Here is a 15,680-nt window from a genome sequence, read left to right as displayed (position 1 = left end):
TTTAGCGCAAGGACCCAGGTCTAGTGCGGCAGACTGATGTCTCAGCAACACTGCCTTTTGGACTGAATGTGCCAAATCTGTGCTTGGCTAGTCTGTCTGTCTAACCAGTAGACCACCCTTTTCTTCCAAAGTCAGGTGTAGGGGTCTGGAATCTCAACCTTCTACTGCGATCTAGCAAATGGTTATGTAATGCACTTGTAGAGTACATTTAGCCCAAGTGGTAAGAGAGTCTGTGGTGTAGAGCTGAACGTTCTGTGTCAAATCGTGCTGTCAAACCATGTTGGGAACGTTGTGGTTCCATATCAGATAATTTCTGTCTTTCCAGTTCAGTTAAAGTTGCAGTGAAACTTCTTTTTAAAGTCTTCCCCCAAAAGTCAGATCAACCTTAACATTGATAGGTCAGGGGCTTGACACAGGTGCCAGAGTATCACTTCAGGCAGAGCTACAAATAGAGTTCAGGTCCCTCATATCAGAACAAACTATTGTCCGCTTAGCTTTCGGAGAGGCAGCATTGCTTAGGCCAAATGTGTGTGTTCAGCTAAACTGTACAAATGGGCTACTCCTGCGTCTGCAAAGCACTCTGAGACACACAGGTGAGACTGTCTAACACAGAGTTGCATGTGATGACGTGTGTGTAGGGAAAGACGGGAACTGCAGGAAGAAAAAGGATGGTCAAGACATTGGGCTAGCACTCAAAGCTAGGTTCTGTACCGACTCCTGCCACAGGCTTCCTATGCTTCCTATCGTGCCAGGTCACTGACACTAGAATACATGGAGGTGGCCGCTAATTTTTCCTTATTTGTTCGGTGCCTCAGTTTCCCCATCTGTAAAAGTGGATCATATATTCCACCTCACAAGTGGTGTAAGTTCACTAATATCTGTGAAGCAGTCCGATACTGTGCTGAGGGAGGCCATATAAGTTCCTAGTTAGATCATTCGCCCCTTTTGTGAACAATTGGGGGCTACCCCAACCCTCCAGCCTTGCACTCATTGGGGACTCACCAGCCCTTCTGAGCCTTAGGAAGCTAAAAAGAGCCAACTCTCCATGAGACTGAGGCCATTTTGATGCTTTGGGTGAACACTAGACTTTCTTGGCACCCCCTAGAGATGGCAATAGGAACTGGAGACATCATTGTACCTTATCCCACTCTAACCAGAAACAAATGTTATTTCCGCTGTACCCAACGCAATGACAAACCAGACTCCTATTCACAGGGTCCAGCTGGGTCTTCAGTGTGGCCTGTGCAGCAGCATTGATACGGGAAGTACTTGCAGCCAGCTACCAGATATGACCCTGGATTCAGTGAGCACCCTCTCCTTGGTTTCTAGCCGCATGATCCTAAATACAGAGGCTAACGTGTGTGGCGGGGGGTGTCCTACAATTAGGCCATGTCTACATTGAGAGAACTTGCAGCTGAGTAACTGCATCATTACTGAGCAGCTTCACTTGCCTAAATCCTGCTGCGTTTCAGTATAGCCTGTCTACATGGGGAGCTTGCACTGGTGTAACTAAACTGATGGCATGACTCTGGTGCCGATTTTCATGCAGACAAAGCCTTAGTTTCCTGCAGCTTAGGCAGACACTGCCTACTCCAAAATCCAGTAGCAGGTGGTGGCATCCCAACAAGGGGAGAGTTAAGGTATTACTCCACATACTTCACAACCTTAATTGTGCCACTCCTGGTTTTGTAAGCTTGTGGCTTGTGTGTTTGACAAGAAATTGCAATCTTTGGGGGCGGGGGGATTGTAAGGAGATGTGAACAGAGTCTTTCCTGCTTTTCTCTTGTTTGAGTGTGAAGCCTGATGTCCCGTGTCTCAAAAAGGTACGGGGGAGCAGAAGGCCCTGTTGTGCAGCAACAGCCCTAACAAATTCCTTTGTAAGTGACTCTTCCGATAACGAGTGGAGGGCTTGGGAATATTATTGCAGTTACTTTTCAAGGTTTGGAATAAACTCTCTGGGTGGTAAGCAGGAGAGTTCAGTGAAGCCAGTCCCCTCCAACCTTGCCCATTCTGTCCTGAAACTTTTGGGCTCCACTGTTTCACTCGCCTCTTAAAGGGATAGGGCCCCAGGAAGCGTTCTCTTTAATATTTCTCTCATTTTAGTCATACTCTTTCTGGACAGCCAGTGCCTTCTGATTGCATTGCACTCCTTCACAGGAGAAATTCCCAGGCTGATTGGTAAGGAGCTGGCTGGTCACAGGGTTCTGGTTGTCTTTGGTTCCAGCTGAGAGAAGAGATGGAAGTATTTACTGCATTAAAACTGACTAAGAATACGTTATCACGCTTCCCTGGTTATACTTTCCATGGTAACACTTGCTGTAGCTGCCCCAAAAGTGTTATGCCCTGGTGATAGGGATGGGAGATGAACATCAGACAGTCTCTCCAGATGTGATCCATTGGAGAACTCCGGCATGGCTGCGTCTGGGCTCTGAGACCTTGCCAGGCTTTGAAGAGAGAGTTTTGCCCGGGCCATTGTTTGGTTTGATTCAGCACCTCCTTGCTTCTCTCCCTCTGTAGGTGTCGCTACCTGGCAGTTCAGCTGTCTCCAGCCATCCCTGTCTTTGCAGTAGTTCTTTTCCTATTCGCGATGGCTATGCTTCTGCGGACAAGTTTCAGTGATCCTGGTGTGATCCCCAGAGCCCTGCCTGATGAGGCAGCCTTCATTGAAATGGAGATTGGTGAGTGAAGAGGCTCTTGTCAACAGAATCTGTGCCAGAGTACCTTCCCTGAGGCCTTTGTGAAGGAGTGTGAATGTGCGCTAGAGCCTGGGTTGGTGTGGGGAGTTTGCTGGGGAGCATATCTTCCCTACTGACTCTGTGAGAGGAGTGAGTGTGCCTGGAGAGTGGCGGTGGTGCCCTGCATGTCCCTCAGTTCTGGAAGGTGCCCCGCCTCCCCAAAGTACCCATCCATTAGCTCACATGAGTTCTTTCTCCTCCTGCAGTGCTGGGTTTACCCAGGGAATTCCCCTCTCCCTCCCCAACACCCCACTCACTCCCACACAAGACCATGATTGGGAATGGGAGCAGTCTGGGTCGTTCTCTCCCTTTCTGGCAGGTGATGTCGGGCGCAGGTACATCCTAGCAATGGTTTGCCCCTGTTCCTTCACTCAGCAGAGTTCTTGGCGTCTCTTCACCTGGCCCCAAGTTCTTAGAGCTGTGAACAGAGCTGCTGCCGATGGCTCTGAGCATTGCAGGCTCTCCTGGTCTTGGTGTTAGTGAGATGGAACAAGCAGTTATTGCTGAAATGGAGTGGACTTGGATTAACAATTCTGGTGTCTGATTGGCTATTGCTTTCAGAGGCCACCAATGGAACTGTGCCTCAGGGTCAGCGCCCGCCTCCACGTATCAAAAACTTCCAGATCAACAACCAGATAGTGAAGCTGAAGTACTGTTATACGTGCAAGATCTTCCGGCCCCCCCGTGCCTCGCACTGCAGCATCTGCGACAATTGTGTGGGTGAGTTAAGACAGCACGATGCCCTTGCCATGGGGGAGACCTCAATCTAGCACTCATGCCTCACACGGTAGCATTTGGGACATAGGAACTGCGAGATGGGATCGGATCGAGCGTACATTTAGTCCTGTATCCTGTCTCCACCAGTGGCCAATCCCAGCTGCTTTGAAGGAAAACCCCACAACAGCAGATGGGGGATAATCTGTCCCCTATGAAGGCCTCATTCTAATCCTAAATAGTCAGAGAATGGTTTAAAATCTGAAGCTGGAGGCTTTATCTCTCTTCCAATACATTTTTTTAAGCATTACTATTTTAGCTCTGGATATTCTTGTTATTCATGTAATTGCTCAATCCTTCTTTGAGTCTTGGTAAATTCTTAGCCAACAACTTTTTGTGGCAATGAGTTCCACAGTTTGTGTTGCACAAAGTATTTCCTTCTATCAGTTTTGAATTTGAGATTGGATGTGGAGCCCAGTGACGGAGGCTAGGACTGGGAGCTGTTTTGTGTGTGTGTGTGTCAGGGGCGGGGGGAAACAGATCGGATGCAGTGCGGGAAGGGGAAATGGGACTGGTGGCTGGGCAAGGAGACTGGGACTCGGCTGAGAAGCCTGAGGAGTGGAGAATGGGACTGGAACAAGGTGCCAGGGATGGGGAAGAGACAGGACTGTGACAGAGACAGGTTGCGGAGGACAGGGCAGAAGGCGGGAAGCTTGTGAGGAGTGGGCAGAAGACTTTGTGCCCGCTAGAGTGCGCTCTCCTCCTGTTTCTGGAGTAGAACCCAACATTCCTGAGTCTCACCATTCTGCTGCTGTCAGCAAATATCTGTGAAACTCACTGGCAAAGTGCATATTTGTTTTCTTCCCCATCTAGTGGTGGGCCAAATAGAGGATAACAACCTACTATTGCTATCAGTTACTCCATTAGCTCAAGCAGCAAAGGTCTGGGGATGGATTTAACGCTTCCAACCCTGCTGAAAACCCATGTAGGTGTCAATGTGATGGAACTTATTTTCAGATTGCTTTTTAAAAAAACCTAGGAAATTATACACACAACTGTGTTAAAAGAACATTAAGGTTGCAAAGTCAAAGCAGTTGAAAGATAGGAAATGCCACAATTTAGGTCACCTGTGTGTATGCATTATGGTAGTTTTTAATACTATTTTGGGTGCAGGTTCCCTGCCTCATTCAGTGCACAGGATGGATGTATGCTCGCTTCATAGGCAGCTATTCAGTAGTTTTTCTCATTGCTTAGTGAGTGTCCCCTGTCTTTTTTACTGGATGCTATTCAAACTCTTCTTTGGAGACAGAATTACTAATTTTTGTGGGGGCTTTTCTGTTGCACTCATCACTACAGTATCGGAGTGTTTTGCAACCACTGGTTTGACTTCCCCACACCCCATGAAATGAAGGGGTGGGATTATCCTCATTTTACAGATGTGGCTGAGGCACAGAAAGATTAAGGTCAAAGGTGTCGGCTAATTTTGGGTACCCAATCTGAGACATCTAGGGCCTGATTTTTGCCAAGTATTTAGCACTGCACTTTTTATTGTTACCTCCTTTTGACCGGAGTGGCTAGTCAAACTTTGGGGCCCTGTGGGTTTTTCCCACTAGGAGGGAAAATCTTGTTTATTTACAAAGATTATACATGAAGTCTCATAGATTCATAGACTTGAAGGCTGAAAGGGACCATCATGCTCATCTAGTCTGACCTTGTGCACATCACAGGCCACAGAACCTCACCCACCCACTCCTGTAACAGACCCAGAACCTCTGGCTGAGGTACTGAAGTCCTCAAACCTTTATTTAAAGACTTCAAGTTACAGAGAATCCACCATTTACACTAGTTTAAAGCTGCAAGTGACTCCTGACCCATGCTGCAGAGGAAGATGAAAAGCCCCTGGGATTTCTGCCAAGCTGACCCAGGGGGAATTCCTTCCCAACCCCAAATATGGAAATCAGTTAGACCCTGAGCATGTGGGCAAGACCCACCAGCCAGACACCTGGGAAAGAATTCTCTGTAGTAACACAGAGCCCTCCCCTTGTAGTGTCCATCACTGGCTGTTGGAGATATTTGCTGCTGGCAGTCGCAGATGGGCTACATGCCACTGTAGGTAGTGTAGTGCGACCATTGCCTCCATACACTTATCATGCTCAGTCCTGAAGCCAGTTAGGTTTTTTTTATTCCCCACTGCTCCCCTTGGAAGGCTGTCGCAGAACTTCAGTCCTCTGATGGTTAGAAACCTTGGTCTTATTTCAAGCCTAAACTTGTTGATGACCAGTTTATATCCATTTGTTCTTGTGTCCATATTGGCACTTAACTTCTCTCCCTCCATGGTATTTATTCCTTTGATGTATTTGTAGAGAGCAATCATATCGCCCCTTGGCCTTCTTTTGGTTAGGCTAAACGAGCCAAGCTCTTTGTCTCCTCTCATAAGGTAGGTTCTCTATTCCTCAGATCATCTTGATAGCCCTTTTCTGAACTTGTTCCAGTTTGAATTAATCTTTCTTAATCATAGGATACCAGCACTGCACACACTGTTCCAGATGAGGTCTCACCAGTGCCTTGTATAACGTTACTAACACCTCCTTGTCTTCACTGGAAATACCTCAGCTGATGCATCCTAGGACTGCATTAGCCTTTTTCATGGCCACGTCACACTGGCAACTCATAGTCATTCTGTGATCAATCAATGCACCATTTCTTTCTTCTCCTCCTCTGTCCCTTCCAACTGATAAGTCCCCAGTTTGTAGCAAAGAATCTTGTTCTTAGTCCCTAAGTGCATGCCCTTGTACTATTAAATTCCATCCCATTTCTATTACTCAAGTTTTCAAGGTCGTCCAAATCTTCTTGTGTGGTATTCTGGTCCTCCTCTCTATTAGCAACACCTCTCAACTTTGTGTCATCTGCAAATTATATTAGCACACACCCACTTTTTGTGTGAAGGCCATTAATAAAAATGTTAAATACAATCGATTTGAAGACCAGTCCCTGAGGAACTCCAGTAGTAACCTCCCTCTGGCCTGACAGTTCACCTTTCAGTATGCAGTCTCCCCACTAACCAATTCCTTGTCCACATTTAAATTCTCATATTAATCCCCATCTTCTCCAATTTAACTAATTATTTCCATGTGGAACTGTATCAAATGCCTTACTGAAATCCAGGTGGATTTGATCTGCCTCAGATCCTACCCCATTTACACTGATGTTCACTGTTTGTTGATCCAGTCACTGTTAACTTTTTTGGTGAAAATTGAAACAAAAAAGGCATTTAATGCTTAAGCCATTACTGTCTTTCTTTCCTCATTGAGTAATGGACCTACCCTGTCTTTGGTCTTCCTCTTGCTTCTCACATATTTGTAAAATGTTTTCTTGTTACCTTTTGTGTCCCTACCTAGTTTTATCTTGTTTTTTGTCTTGGCCTTTCTAATTTTGACCCGACATGCTTTTTTTAATATTCATAATAATTTAATAATTTGACTTAGTTTCTACTTGTATCACTGTTTTTTGGGTTCAAAGATCTCCTGGTTAAGCCAAAGTCATCCCCTACATATTTCCCATCTTTCCTATGCATTGAGATGGTTTGCTCTTGTGCCCTTAATAATAACTCTTTAAAATGAAGTGGATGTTCTCTTGGTGGAAGAAATAGTATGTGATCATGGAATTAAAGACTGTCATCATATGTGGCATACAGGAGGCAAATTAAGGTTACATGGGAAAGCTTAATTCTGGCATTTCCTATCTTTTGAGTGTTTGACTTTGCAACCTTAATAACATTCTTCTAAAGTTGTGTGTGTGTGTAATTAATAAATATATCCTCCACCTTTATCTGCAACAGCTGTGAGCTGCACACTGTGGGAAGCTAAGAGGATGAAGGGGAGCAGTTGCTGATTTTTGTAACTGAAATAGACATTAGGTTAATGGGGCTGAGTGGGTTATATCTAATACCAGAAACAATAGCAGTGCACTCTGGGAGCAGGAACAGCAGTGCTCAGTATACTTCCCATAGAGCTGAATACCCCACTAGAAGTGACCTCAGTGCTTCAGGAGCACTCTGCTCAATGGAGGAGCTTTGCTAGCCCCTTTGCCTGGTTCTGTAGGAGGATGGGGTCTCTACCTGGGGACACGCTCAGGCCCACGTATCAACCACGCTCTCTGTCTTTGTGGTAGATGGAGGGGGTCCTCAAACTCTTCAGTTGTGGCATGGGGTGTTGGTCTGGAAAAGGCTAGGTATCTCCACGCTAGAGGCCTTCCTCTTCCAGGGCTGCAGCATGGTGGAGTGTTTCCTGTGCAGAGGAGCAGGGTAGGAAGTGTTCTTCCCACAAGATCCTTCCCCCTGGAGACTTAGCCTGGTACAATCTGGGAGCGCTTTCTGCTGATGGAGGCACAGGAAATGGAAGCCCCTTGCCTTGGGCTTGGGCTAGGGCTTCCCCAGCTGTGCTGGTGGGATGTGTTGGCAGGGCTTGGGTGCCCCGCCTCGCCCCACACTGCAGGTGTGCTGACGTCCTTCTCTTGCTCCCCCAGAGCGCTTTGACCATCACTGCCCCTGGGTTGGGAACTGCGTGGGGAAGAGGAACTACCGCTACTTCTACCTCTTCATCCTCTCGCTCTCACTCCTCACCATCTACATATTCACCTTCAACATCGTCTACGTGGCGCTCAGTGAGTCCTGCCGGTGGGGGGAACAGCATGGGGAGCTGTGCTGTCGGGGTGGGGGTTGGGTCAAGATCAGCACAGAAATCAATAGATTGGAGGAGGCACGAGACCTGTCTTCTTGGACAGCGCTGTACATTAACCTCTCTCATTTGTGTTGCCCAGAGTCCCTGAAGATTGGCTTCCTGAACACGTTGAAAGAGACCCCTGGAACATATCTTTCCCCGCCGCATGGAGCATACCTGCCTTTCCGACCCCTCTGCCCTGGTGGGGGAGGGAGGTGTGTGACTTGTGTGTAGCGTCTCCCCACAGGCTTTCTGGAGGCTTTCTTTTTAATTGGGGGGTGGGAGTGGCTATAGGCTGTGGGGCGATGGGAGAGGAGACGGTCCATGTGTTTAGGGGGAGCAGAGGGGAGCGACACAGAGTGTCATGAAGCAGGGTCAGTGGAAGATAGGTGCTGTGCCATGGGGTTCTGAATCCTTAACCAGCTGCTCACGGTCCTGGAGGTGCTTATCTGTTTCTTCACCCTCTGGTCAGTGGTGGGGTTAACCGGATTCCACACCTTCTTGGTGGCTCTGAACCAGACGACCAACGAAGACGTGAGTGATGTTCCCCACTCTCTCCTATCTGTGTGCTTGCCCCTCCCCAGCTCCTCTTCAGAGCCATCTCCTCCCCGCCCCCCACTTCTCATCAGTTCATCACTGGGTGAATTCCCCTCACACACAGCAAGGCCAAACCCCAGGCACAGGCTGGGATGGAGGGAGGGCATACATCCAGGGCAGCACACGGGTTCAATGCTGCCACAGGCCCCAGAAATGCAATTTAGGTCAACCCAAGCTTATTCTGAGGCCTCCTTAGGCCTGCTGCTCAAGAATGGGGAGGGCCCAAATCGCCCCTCTTCCGCCCCTGCCCAGCCAGTGGATGCACAAGGAGTCTGGGACCCCACTTTCAGTCCCCAGGGGGCTAGGTTCGTGCTAGGACTGATGGTCTCCATGTGTCAGCAATGGAAATAACAGGGTCCAAGCCCTGCTCTGAGAGGCAGCCAGAGCCCATGCGGTGTGTAACCGTGATGAGGGGCACCTGTGCAGTGCCCCAGTGCATCAGTCAGTGGAGCTGAATGCTCGAGAGCCGTGATCTGGCAGGGAGCTCATACCCAGTGTCTTTGGGGTATTCTCTGCTTGCAGATTAAGGGGGCGTGGACTGGGAAGAACCGGGTGCAGAATCCCTATAGCCATGGGAACATTGTGAAGAACTGCTGTGAAGTGCTGTGTGGGCCACTGCCCCCCAGGTAAGAGCTGAGGAGCAATTGCAGGCTTGCATGGCACTTGGGGCTGGAGGGGCACTGGGTCACAGATGCAGGTGTCTGTGGCATAAGCCCTTGCCTTGCCAGCCCATTACACAGTGGGGGGCTGTTCAGCCATGCATGGCTTCCTCTAGGGGAAAGGGGAGTGGTGTCTGTACTCAAAACCTGAGGGAGAGGGGGCCTTCTGTATGCGCTTGTAGCGAGGCAAGCTTGTGCTGCCCTTCATCCTTCCTTAGCCAAGGGGCAGCTCCTCTCCCTAGGGGCTTCGGCCTGGCAAGAGACTTTGTCCCGGGGAACTGGCCTTTGCTCCTGGCCTCCCAGCCTTACTTCGAGGTTTCAGGCCTTTGCTCAGAAGTTCGGTGCACTGTCTCACATGGGGCTCTGGTGCTGACCGGGGAGCAGAGGAGCTTCTGTTTCTGTGAGCCATGCAGCCAGAACAGACACGTGCCTGTGGCGTTTGCCGCATTAGTGCCCCTCCCCTGGCAGTCGCCTTGTTCCTGTCCTCGCAGCAGGGATTGCCTTGGGCGAGGCCGGGCTGTGCTCTCAGGCCCTCCCCCGCCACCCCCTCCCCAGGCCTGCCTCGGGTGAGGGAGGGCTGTGCCCTCAGCCTCCCCACTCTGTTCCTTGCAGTGTGCTGGACAGACGGGGCATCTTGCAGCAGGAGGAGAGCAGTGCGCAGGGGGACAGCAGCACGCGGGGGCCCAGCACTCAGGAGCCCGGCGCACTGGAGAAGAGCAGCACTCAGGAGCCCGGTGCTGCTCAGGTGCTCAGTGCGCAGGCAGTGGGCAGCACTCGGGAGGGCAGCAGCAGCCCCACGCGTCAAAGTGCAGTAAGTGACCCTCTTCCCCATGCAGCCAGATGCCCTGTACTCCGCTCTGGCTGGTGATGGTAGCCATAAGCTCCAGCTCTAGTCAGGAGGACAGACAGGGGCTGAGAACAACCTGCAATAGGGAGAGTGAGGCAGTTGTCATTGGAGTAATGCTAGGTCCTGAGCTGAGGGATCTCCTGGAAGGAGTCTTGCTGCAGAGATGATGCTGGCAAGGGGGTGTCCGTGAGTGGGGGAGAGCAGGGCAGCTGCAAAGCATCTTCCAAGCAGCTGGGCTCCTTTGCACTCTCTTGTGGCACCCTGAAGGCAGGTGTGGTCAGCTGGGGGCTATCATCCTGGGAATCACCGCCTGCCAGTGTTGGCAGTAGCTGGCCCAGGTCCGGGCACTCACTGCAGTAGGAGGAAGCTGTGGTGAGTGAGCAGGGGGCCCAGAAGCCTGGGCCCCGGCCTGATTTATCACTCGCTGTGGAGCCCTTTTTCCTCCCCATGTTTCCATCTCTGGGTGAGGGTGTTATGGCAGCACCTGTTTCTGCAGGGCAGCTCTATCTCTTGGAAGCCTGAATAATCCACTTGTTCTAGGTTCCCTGGGCCCCTTTCCCCCTCTCTGATCTGGCTCCTCCACTCGCCCTACAGCAGCACTCGGTGGTGCCAAACCTGAACTGGGAGTGTAACCTCATGAGAGAGAACAGTGGCCGAGGGGGCTTCTGGGCTCGTTGGAAGGAGGGGGGTAGGCAGGGGCAAATAGAGAGTTCCCTCTTCCACTCTTCACCCGGCCCCTCTAACCTTGGCCTGCAGGTGAAGAAAGGCAAGCAGGAGCCTGAAGCCATTGCTGGCCATGGCGGAAGCAGCAGGGAGAGAGAAGAGGTGTTGAAGCTATAGGACAATGTTGGGGCAGGAACAAATAGGGATAAATTGTCCTTGAACAAACTGAGTTTAACAAGCAGAGGAAGGAGGCTCTGCAACAGTCTCTCAGTAGGAGCAGTGGGGCAAACAGCCTAGCCTGATAAATCAAATAGGATTACATGACAGGATGGCCTGCAATAGCTGGGACTGAACTGAGTGATGCAGGAGGGCCCTTCCCGTCCCCTGTTCCCATCCCTGCTTGACCTCAATGGGCGGGGTTGTCGAAGGCAGACTGCTGTTGCCTGTGGTTTTGGAGGGAAAGACACACTGTGGGTTTGGGAGTGTCTGCTCCATCCCATTACTCTCTCCTCTTCCCAGGTCCCCATGCTGCCGCTGAGCCCCACTGGGATGCCAGAGGAGACTCAACCTTCTGCTGTGGAGCTCCCAGCACAGACCCGGGACGATGGGCCAACTGAGCACTAACCTCTGCTCAAAAGGAGAACATTGTTTGTTCTGTCCAATCAATGCCAGAAGTGATTGCCAGGCGGAGAAGGCCGGCTGGCTGGCAGGCAAGCAGACCACCCCTCACTGAGGGGAGCAGATGGGCTGGCTGGCAGGCAATTCCTCATGGCCATTTTGCTTTAGTCTTTATTCACCTTGATTGTGGACAGGAGTGCGCCTGGCCCAGGTCATTGCCAATGGATTCAAAGAGTGAGCAGAGCATGTCAGTCATTGGTACAGACCTTTACCCTTGCAGCTGGTCTCGGAACAGGCTGAAGTAGGACTTCTCACTCTGCAGTTGGTCCTTAGTGCTAAATGCTAGCCTGGCCATGGCCCTCTCTTTCTGCCCCAGCAGTCATCTCTGACGTCGGCAGCTGCCCTGCAGTGGAGTGGCAGGATTGAGGAATCATGATGTGAAGGTGACTGTGACCATGGCAGTGTTCGTCTCTCTCCCTCCCCCTTCTCCCTCCGTCTCTGGCATTATTTTATTGTGTAAGGTGGTGGGGTGGCCAGGAAATACTGTCTTGGTGCCAACAGGGCCAGAAACACCTGGGCAGGCAATCCACCTGGAGATGGTTTTCTGTAGCTTCCTTCCCAAACTTCCCCATTAGTGACTAGCAGGCATTAGAGGTCCTTGAACAGTCATGGAGTGGGCAGCCTCCTTTGCCCTTTGGGGAGTGCACCTTTCACTGCAGGAGTGTCAGGGGAGAGCAGTGCCGGGGCAGAGCTCGCTACTCTCTGGACCCTGCACCAGCTGCAGAGCAGTTGCACCAGGGAATCACGAGGGAAGAGCCCTCTTGGGTCATTTGCACTCTGTTCCTGGGGCCAGGGCAGGATTTGTTCCCTAGTGCCTTGTCAACTCTTGTGTTTGCTGCCCCAGGCAGTGGGGCTTCCACCCCTTGGCTGGGGAGGCTGTGCCCCCATTGAAGTAAGTGGTGAAAAGCTCTTTCCCTCTCTCTGCCCCGGTTGGCTCTGAACTCCCTTTGTCAGGAGGAGCCTAGGCCTCACTGCAGCATTCCAGGGCCCCCACGTGCTTTTCCACCTGGAGCAGCTCTGGCTGCAAAGGGTTCCGCCAGCTGGGGCAGGGGACAGGCGGGCCTTTCACGGGGGCTGTTGCCTTGGGAGAAGGAACTCTATGGAGTCTGACTCCTTTCTCCTCCTGTCTGCATGAGCGAGGCTCCTGGGGGCTCCCAGTCTCAGCTCGAGGGCTGCTGTGAGGCAGCTTAGCCATCTCCTTTGTGCCATCTTCCCTTCCGTCTGCCACCAAGAGATGTTGGGTGTGGCTAAAAGGAGGAGCCCTTCTGTGGCACCCCCCATGCGCCCCTGGGGGAGGGGTGTCCCCTTCCCGTCTGTCTGTTGTAATTCCCAGTCTCTGCTTAGGGGAAATGCCTGATTCTGCTCAAGAGGGCACTCTTATTCTCTTATTCCGTGCCACTTGTGGTATGTCCTAGGGTGAGACCCTGGCGTGGAGGGAGGGAGGTATTGGGGTCACCGAGGCGTCTGACCTGCTTCCCCCCAAAGCTTGAGGCAGGAGCCCCCCCATCTTGACCCACATTTACTGGCCTGTTATTAACTAGTTCTCAGAACGGTCTGTCTCAGCTGGCATTGGAGGTGATCCTAGCATGAGAGACCTGCACTGTGCCCTGTCTCCCAGCACTCCCCGTACAGCAGGTGTGTGCTGAGAGTCCTGAAGGGCAGTGCTCTGCAGAGTAGAGGGGAGGTTGGAGCTGCCCTACCTCTCTGGCTTGAGGGCAGCACTGTTGAGATCTGGGTGCAGGCTCCTTCCTGTTCCTCCCTTGGCTGTGTGGCCTGGCTTCTTGTCCCATTCAGCCTTAAAGCTCCCACTCTATGCTGGCTTGATGCAAGTGGGATGGCCAGGGTAGAAGGCACAGAGGCATTCCCACTTACCCCCCATCTCTATAGTTGAGCACAGTTCAAAATTGCTGCCTCCCTTAGCTCCAGCTGGAGTGTGTTGTCCCCTCGAGAACTGTCCCCTCTTCCCCTGCTGGGAGAGCTCAGAGGAGGAGCCTTGAGTCTGGCTGGCCCCTCTGAGTTCACCCACCCTGTGCCAGGTTCTGGGCTCTCCACATCCCTCCCCACGGAAGCCTTAGTCCTGTGGGTGGGACTTGTCCCGGCTGCATAGGCTCAGCGCTCTGCCACTCCAGTGGTGCTCCACTCCCTGCCCATGCTAGTGCCCCCTGCCTGGTGGGGACTGTGTTGGAGGCTACAGCCAAACTTTTCCACCTGCCCCCAACATGCTACCGACCAAATCTCAAACTTGTTGCAAAAAATGTATTTTTGTTTTTACTAATCTATTTTCTGATGTACTGTGTCAAACTCTGCCTACTGGAGGGGCCCTCTGGTACCTCTTGCACGGTGGCTCCTTGTCTGATCCGTTAAGTTTCTCAATGAAGGAAGTTTTTTTTTGTTTTTTGGATTTTTTAAACAAATGAAGGAATCCTAATCAGTTCGAAAGCCTCTGAGCTGTGGTCTCTTCCTGTGTATGTCTGTCAACTCTCTTTCCTGAGGCATCCCTTACTCCGGAGAGCCAGAGGGACCGGGCCCTGTTTGTAAAGAACCATATTTTCAGATTTTACTCAGTGTGTTTTAATGTCACTGGGGCAGCTCCGCACCCTTGTGGGGAGCTCTTGGCAATACGTGGCTGAAGGGAAAGTTGACTGGTTGGGTGAGCTTGTGGGGTGGGGATTGAGAATGATCTTGTGCTAGCTGCACACGGTGGGATTGTGGGGGAGAAAATGGAGCAGGTTTAAAAAAAAAAACCTGTTCTGAAGAGAGGAAGAACAAAGGCTCCTGGACCTGCTGTAGAAGTGGGGAGCCCTTTTGCCAAGAAAATCTTGCATGCTGGGGGATAGGAGGGAGGCAGCATCCTCTCCACCTGGGGTCTGTCTTCCAACTGGCTGAAGCACAGGGAAAAATGGCCTTGTACTAACTTCCCCCTGAGAGAGGGGAGATCCCAAGGGTCCCAAGCCCCTTCACTAAGCCTGTGGTGCAGGCAGGAGGCCAACACACAGAGTTGCAGGTTAGAGCATGTTTTATTGGGGTCAAGCACAAGGGAGTGAATTCAACACCCAAACCTACATTACTGCAACAGAAAGGCAGAGATTTTATGGGCACAGGAGTCCTGGAATTCAGGGCTAAGCTTGCCACAGACATGGTGCCAAAGGTGACTCTGCTGTAAGCAGATGTATCTCCCATCAGCATTAGTGGGTGTTGTAGCCTTTTACTCCAGGACTGGAATTGGCCCATTACCCAGTCACTCAGCATATTCTGTGGGTAACAGCATATGGGTGCAGCTCCAGTGCAAGACTATTTCCTGCCCTTTTAACATAAGCTAACCGAAGAACTCTTGGTGCAGCCACATTGTGCCAAAGCTGGTCCAGCCCTTTTGCCCTGGGACAAGCCCCAATAGAACCCAACCTGCTTGCTGTCTAAAGCTAGGTGGGCTCTTGCTGCTCTTAATGCAGCACCCTCTTGCATCCATCAGCTGCATCCGTAATCGACGTGCCCCAACGCTGCAGTGTTAGTCTGTCAGGGACAGCCCTGAACAGGGGTGTGAGCTCTGTAGGGAACACATGAATTCACATTGGGGGTGCCCCCATTCTCTGTTGCACAGGGGGCTCTTGAGCAGTTGTGGGCCCGGGGACTGAGCACCAAGGATCACTTCAAACAAACCAAGTCAGTATCGGCTTCCTCGGTGCACACGCAGTGTGTGCCTTCCCAAGGCAGCTGTTCCGATGCACAGCGCCCGCTGCAAAGCGAGGACTCTGCCCACACGAAGGCAGAATGGCCACACACTGGGGAATGTTGCGAGCACAATGCAGGGCCTTTCCAACACAAGGTGCTGTCTTTCCTACCAGCTTCCCAAACAAGTCTCTGCTGGCCTGAGCCAGGTTGGCCTCAGTGGGCATGTGTGGCAGGCTGGAGTGATGGCCTGGTCTGTTGCTGTAGTGAGCTGGCCCGCGCCTTTGGCTGGGGGAGCTGCTGCAGCCTGGCCATATTTCTAATAACTCAATGTCCTGTGACGAGGAATGGCAAAGCCCCTGGAGCCAAACCCTCTGCTTTCTGGCCAAGCTGGTCGCCACAT

General features: G+C 51.5%; 2 protein-coding genes across 7 annotated transcripts in view; one reads left to right on the top strand and one right to left on the bottom strand.

The window, feature by feature from the left end:
• Window positions 1–14,050, top strand: part of ZDHHC9 (zDHHC palmitoyltransferase 9) — a 38,702-nt gene extending 24,652 nt beyond the window's left edge. For 4 of the 5 annotated variants that reach the window (XM_075132356.1, XM_075132357.1, XM_075132359.1 and 1 more), the window contains 8 exons: window positions 2,518–2,678; window positions 3,297–3,455; window positions 7,974–8,111; window positions 8,268–8,316; window positions 8,599–8,701; window positions 9,287–9,390; window positions 10,036–10,234; window positions 11,453–14,050. In XM_075132356.1, the coding sequence (XP_074988457.1) occupies window positions 2,518–2,678; window positions 3,297–3,455; window positions 7,974–8,111; window positions 8,268–8,316; window positions 8,599–8,701; window positions 9,287–9,390; window positions 10,036–10,234; window positions 11,453–11,557 (1,018 nt within the window). In that variant the 3' untranslated portion in view covers window positions 11,558–14,050. The remainder of the gene's footprint in view (window positions 1–2,517; window positions 2,679–3,296; window positions 3,456–7,973; window positions 8,112–8,267; window positions 8,317–8,598; window positions 8,702–9,286; window positions 9,391–10,035; window positions 10,235–11,452) is intronic. The other variant, XM_075132360.1, reaches the window with a different exon arrangement.
• A 559-nt stretch (window positions 14,051–14,609) lies between these two features.
• Window positions 14,610–15,680, bottom strand: part of SASH3 (SAM and SH3 domain containing 3) — a 29,473-nt gene continuing 28,402 nt past the window's right edge. For both annotated transcript variants that reach the window (XM_048865295.2, XM_075132361.1), the window contains exon 8: window positions 14,610–15,680. This exon is cut by the window's right edge and continues 1,057 nt beyond it. The gene's annotated coding sequence lies outside the window, so the exon portion shown is untranslated.

Source organism: Caretta caretta, chromosome 9, assembly GCF_965140235.1.
Source record: "Caretta caretta isolate rCarCar2 chromosome 9, rCarCar1.hap1, whole genome shotgun sequence".
NCBI classification, from domain to species: domain Eukaryota; kingdom Metazoa; phylum Chordata; order Testudines; family Cheloniidae; genus Caretta; species Caretta caretta.
This window is presented reverse-complemented; position numbering and strand designations above follow the sequence as displayed.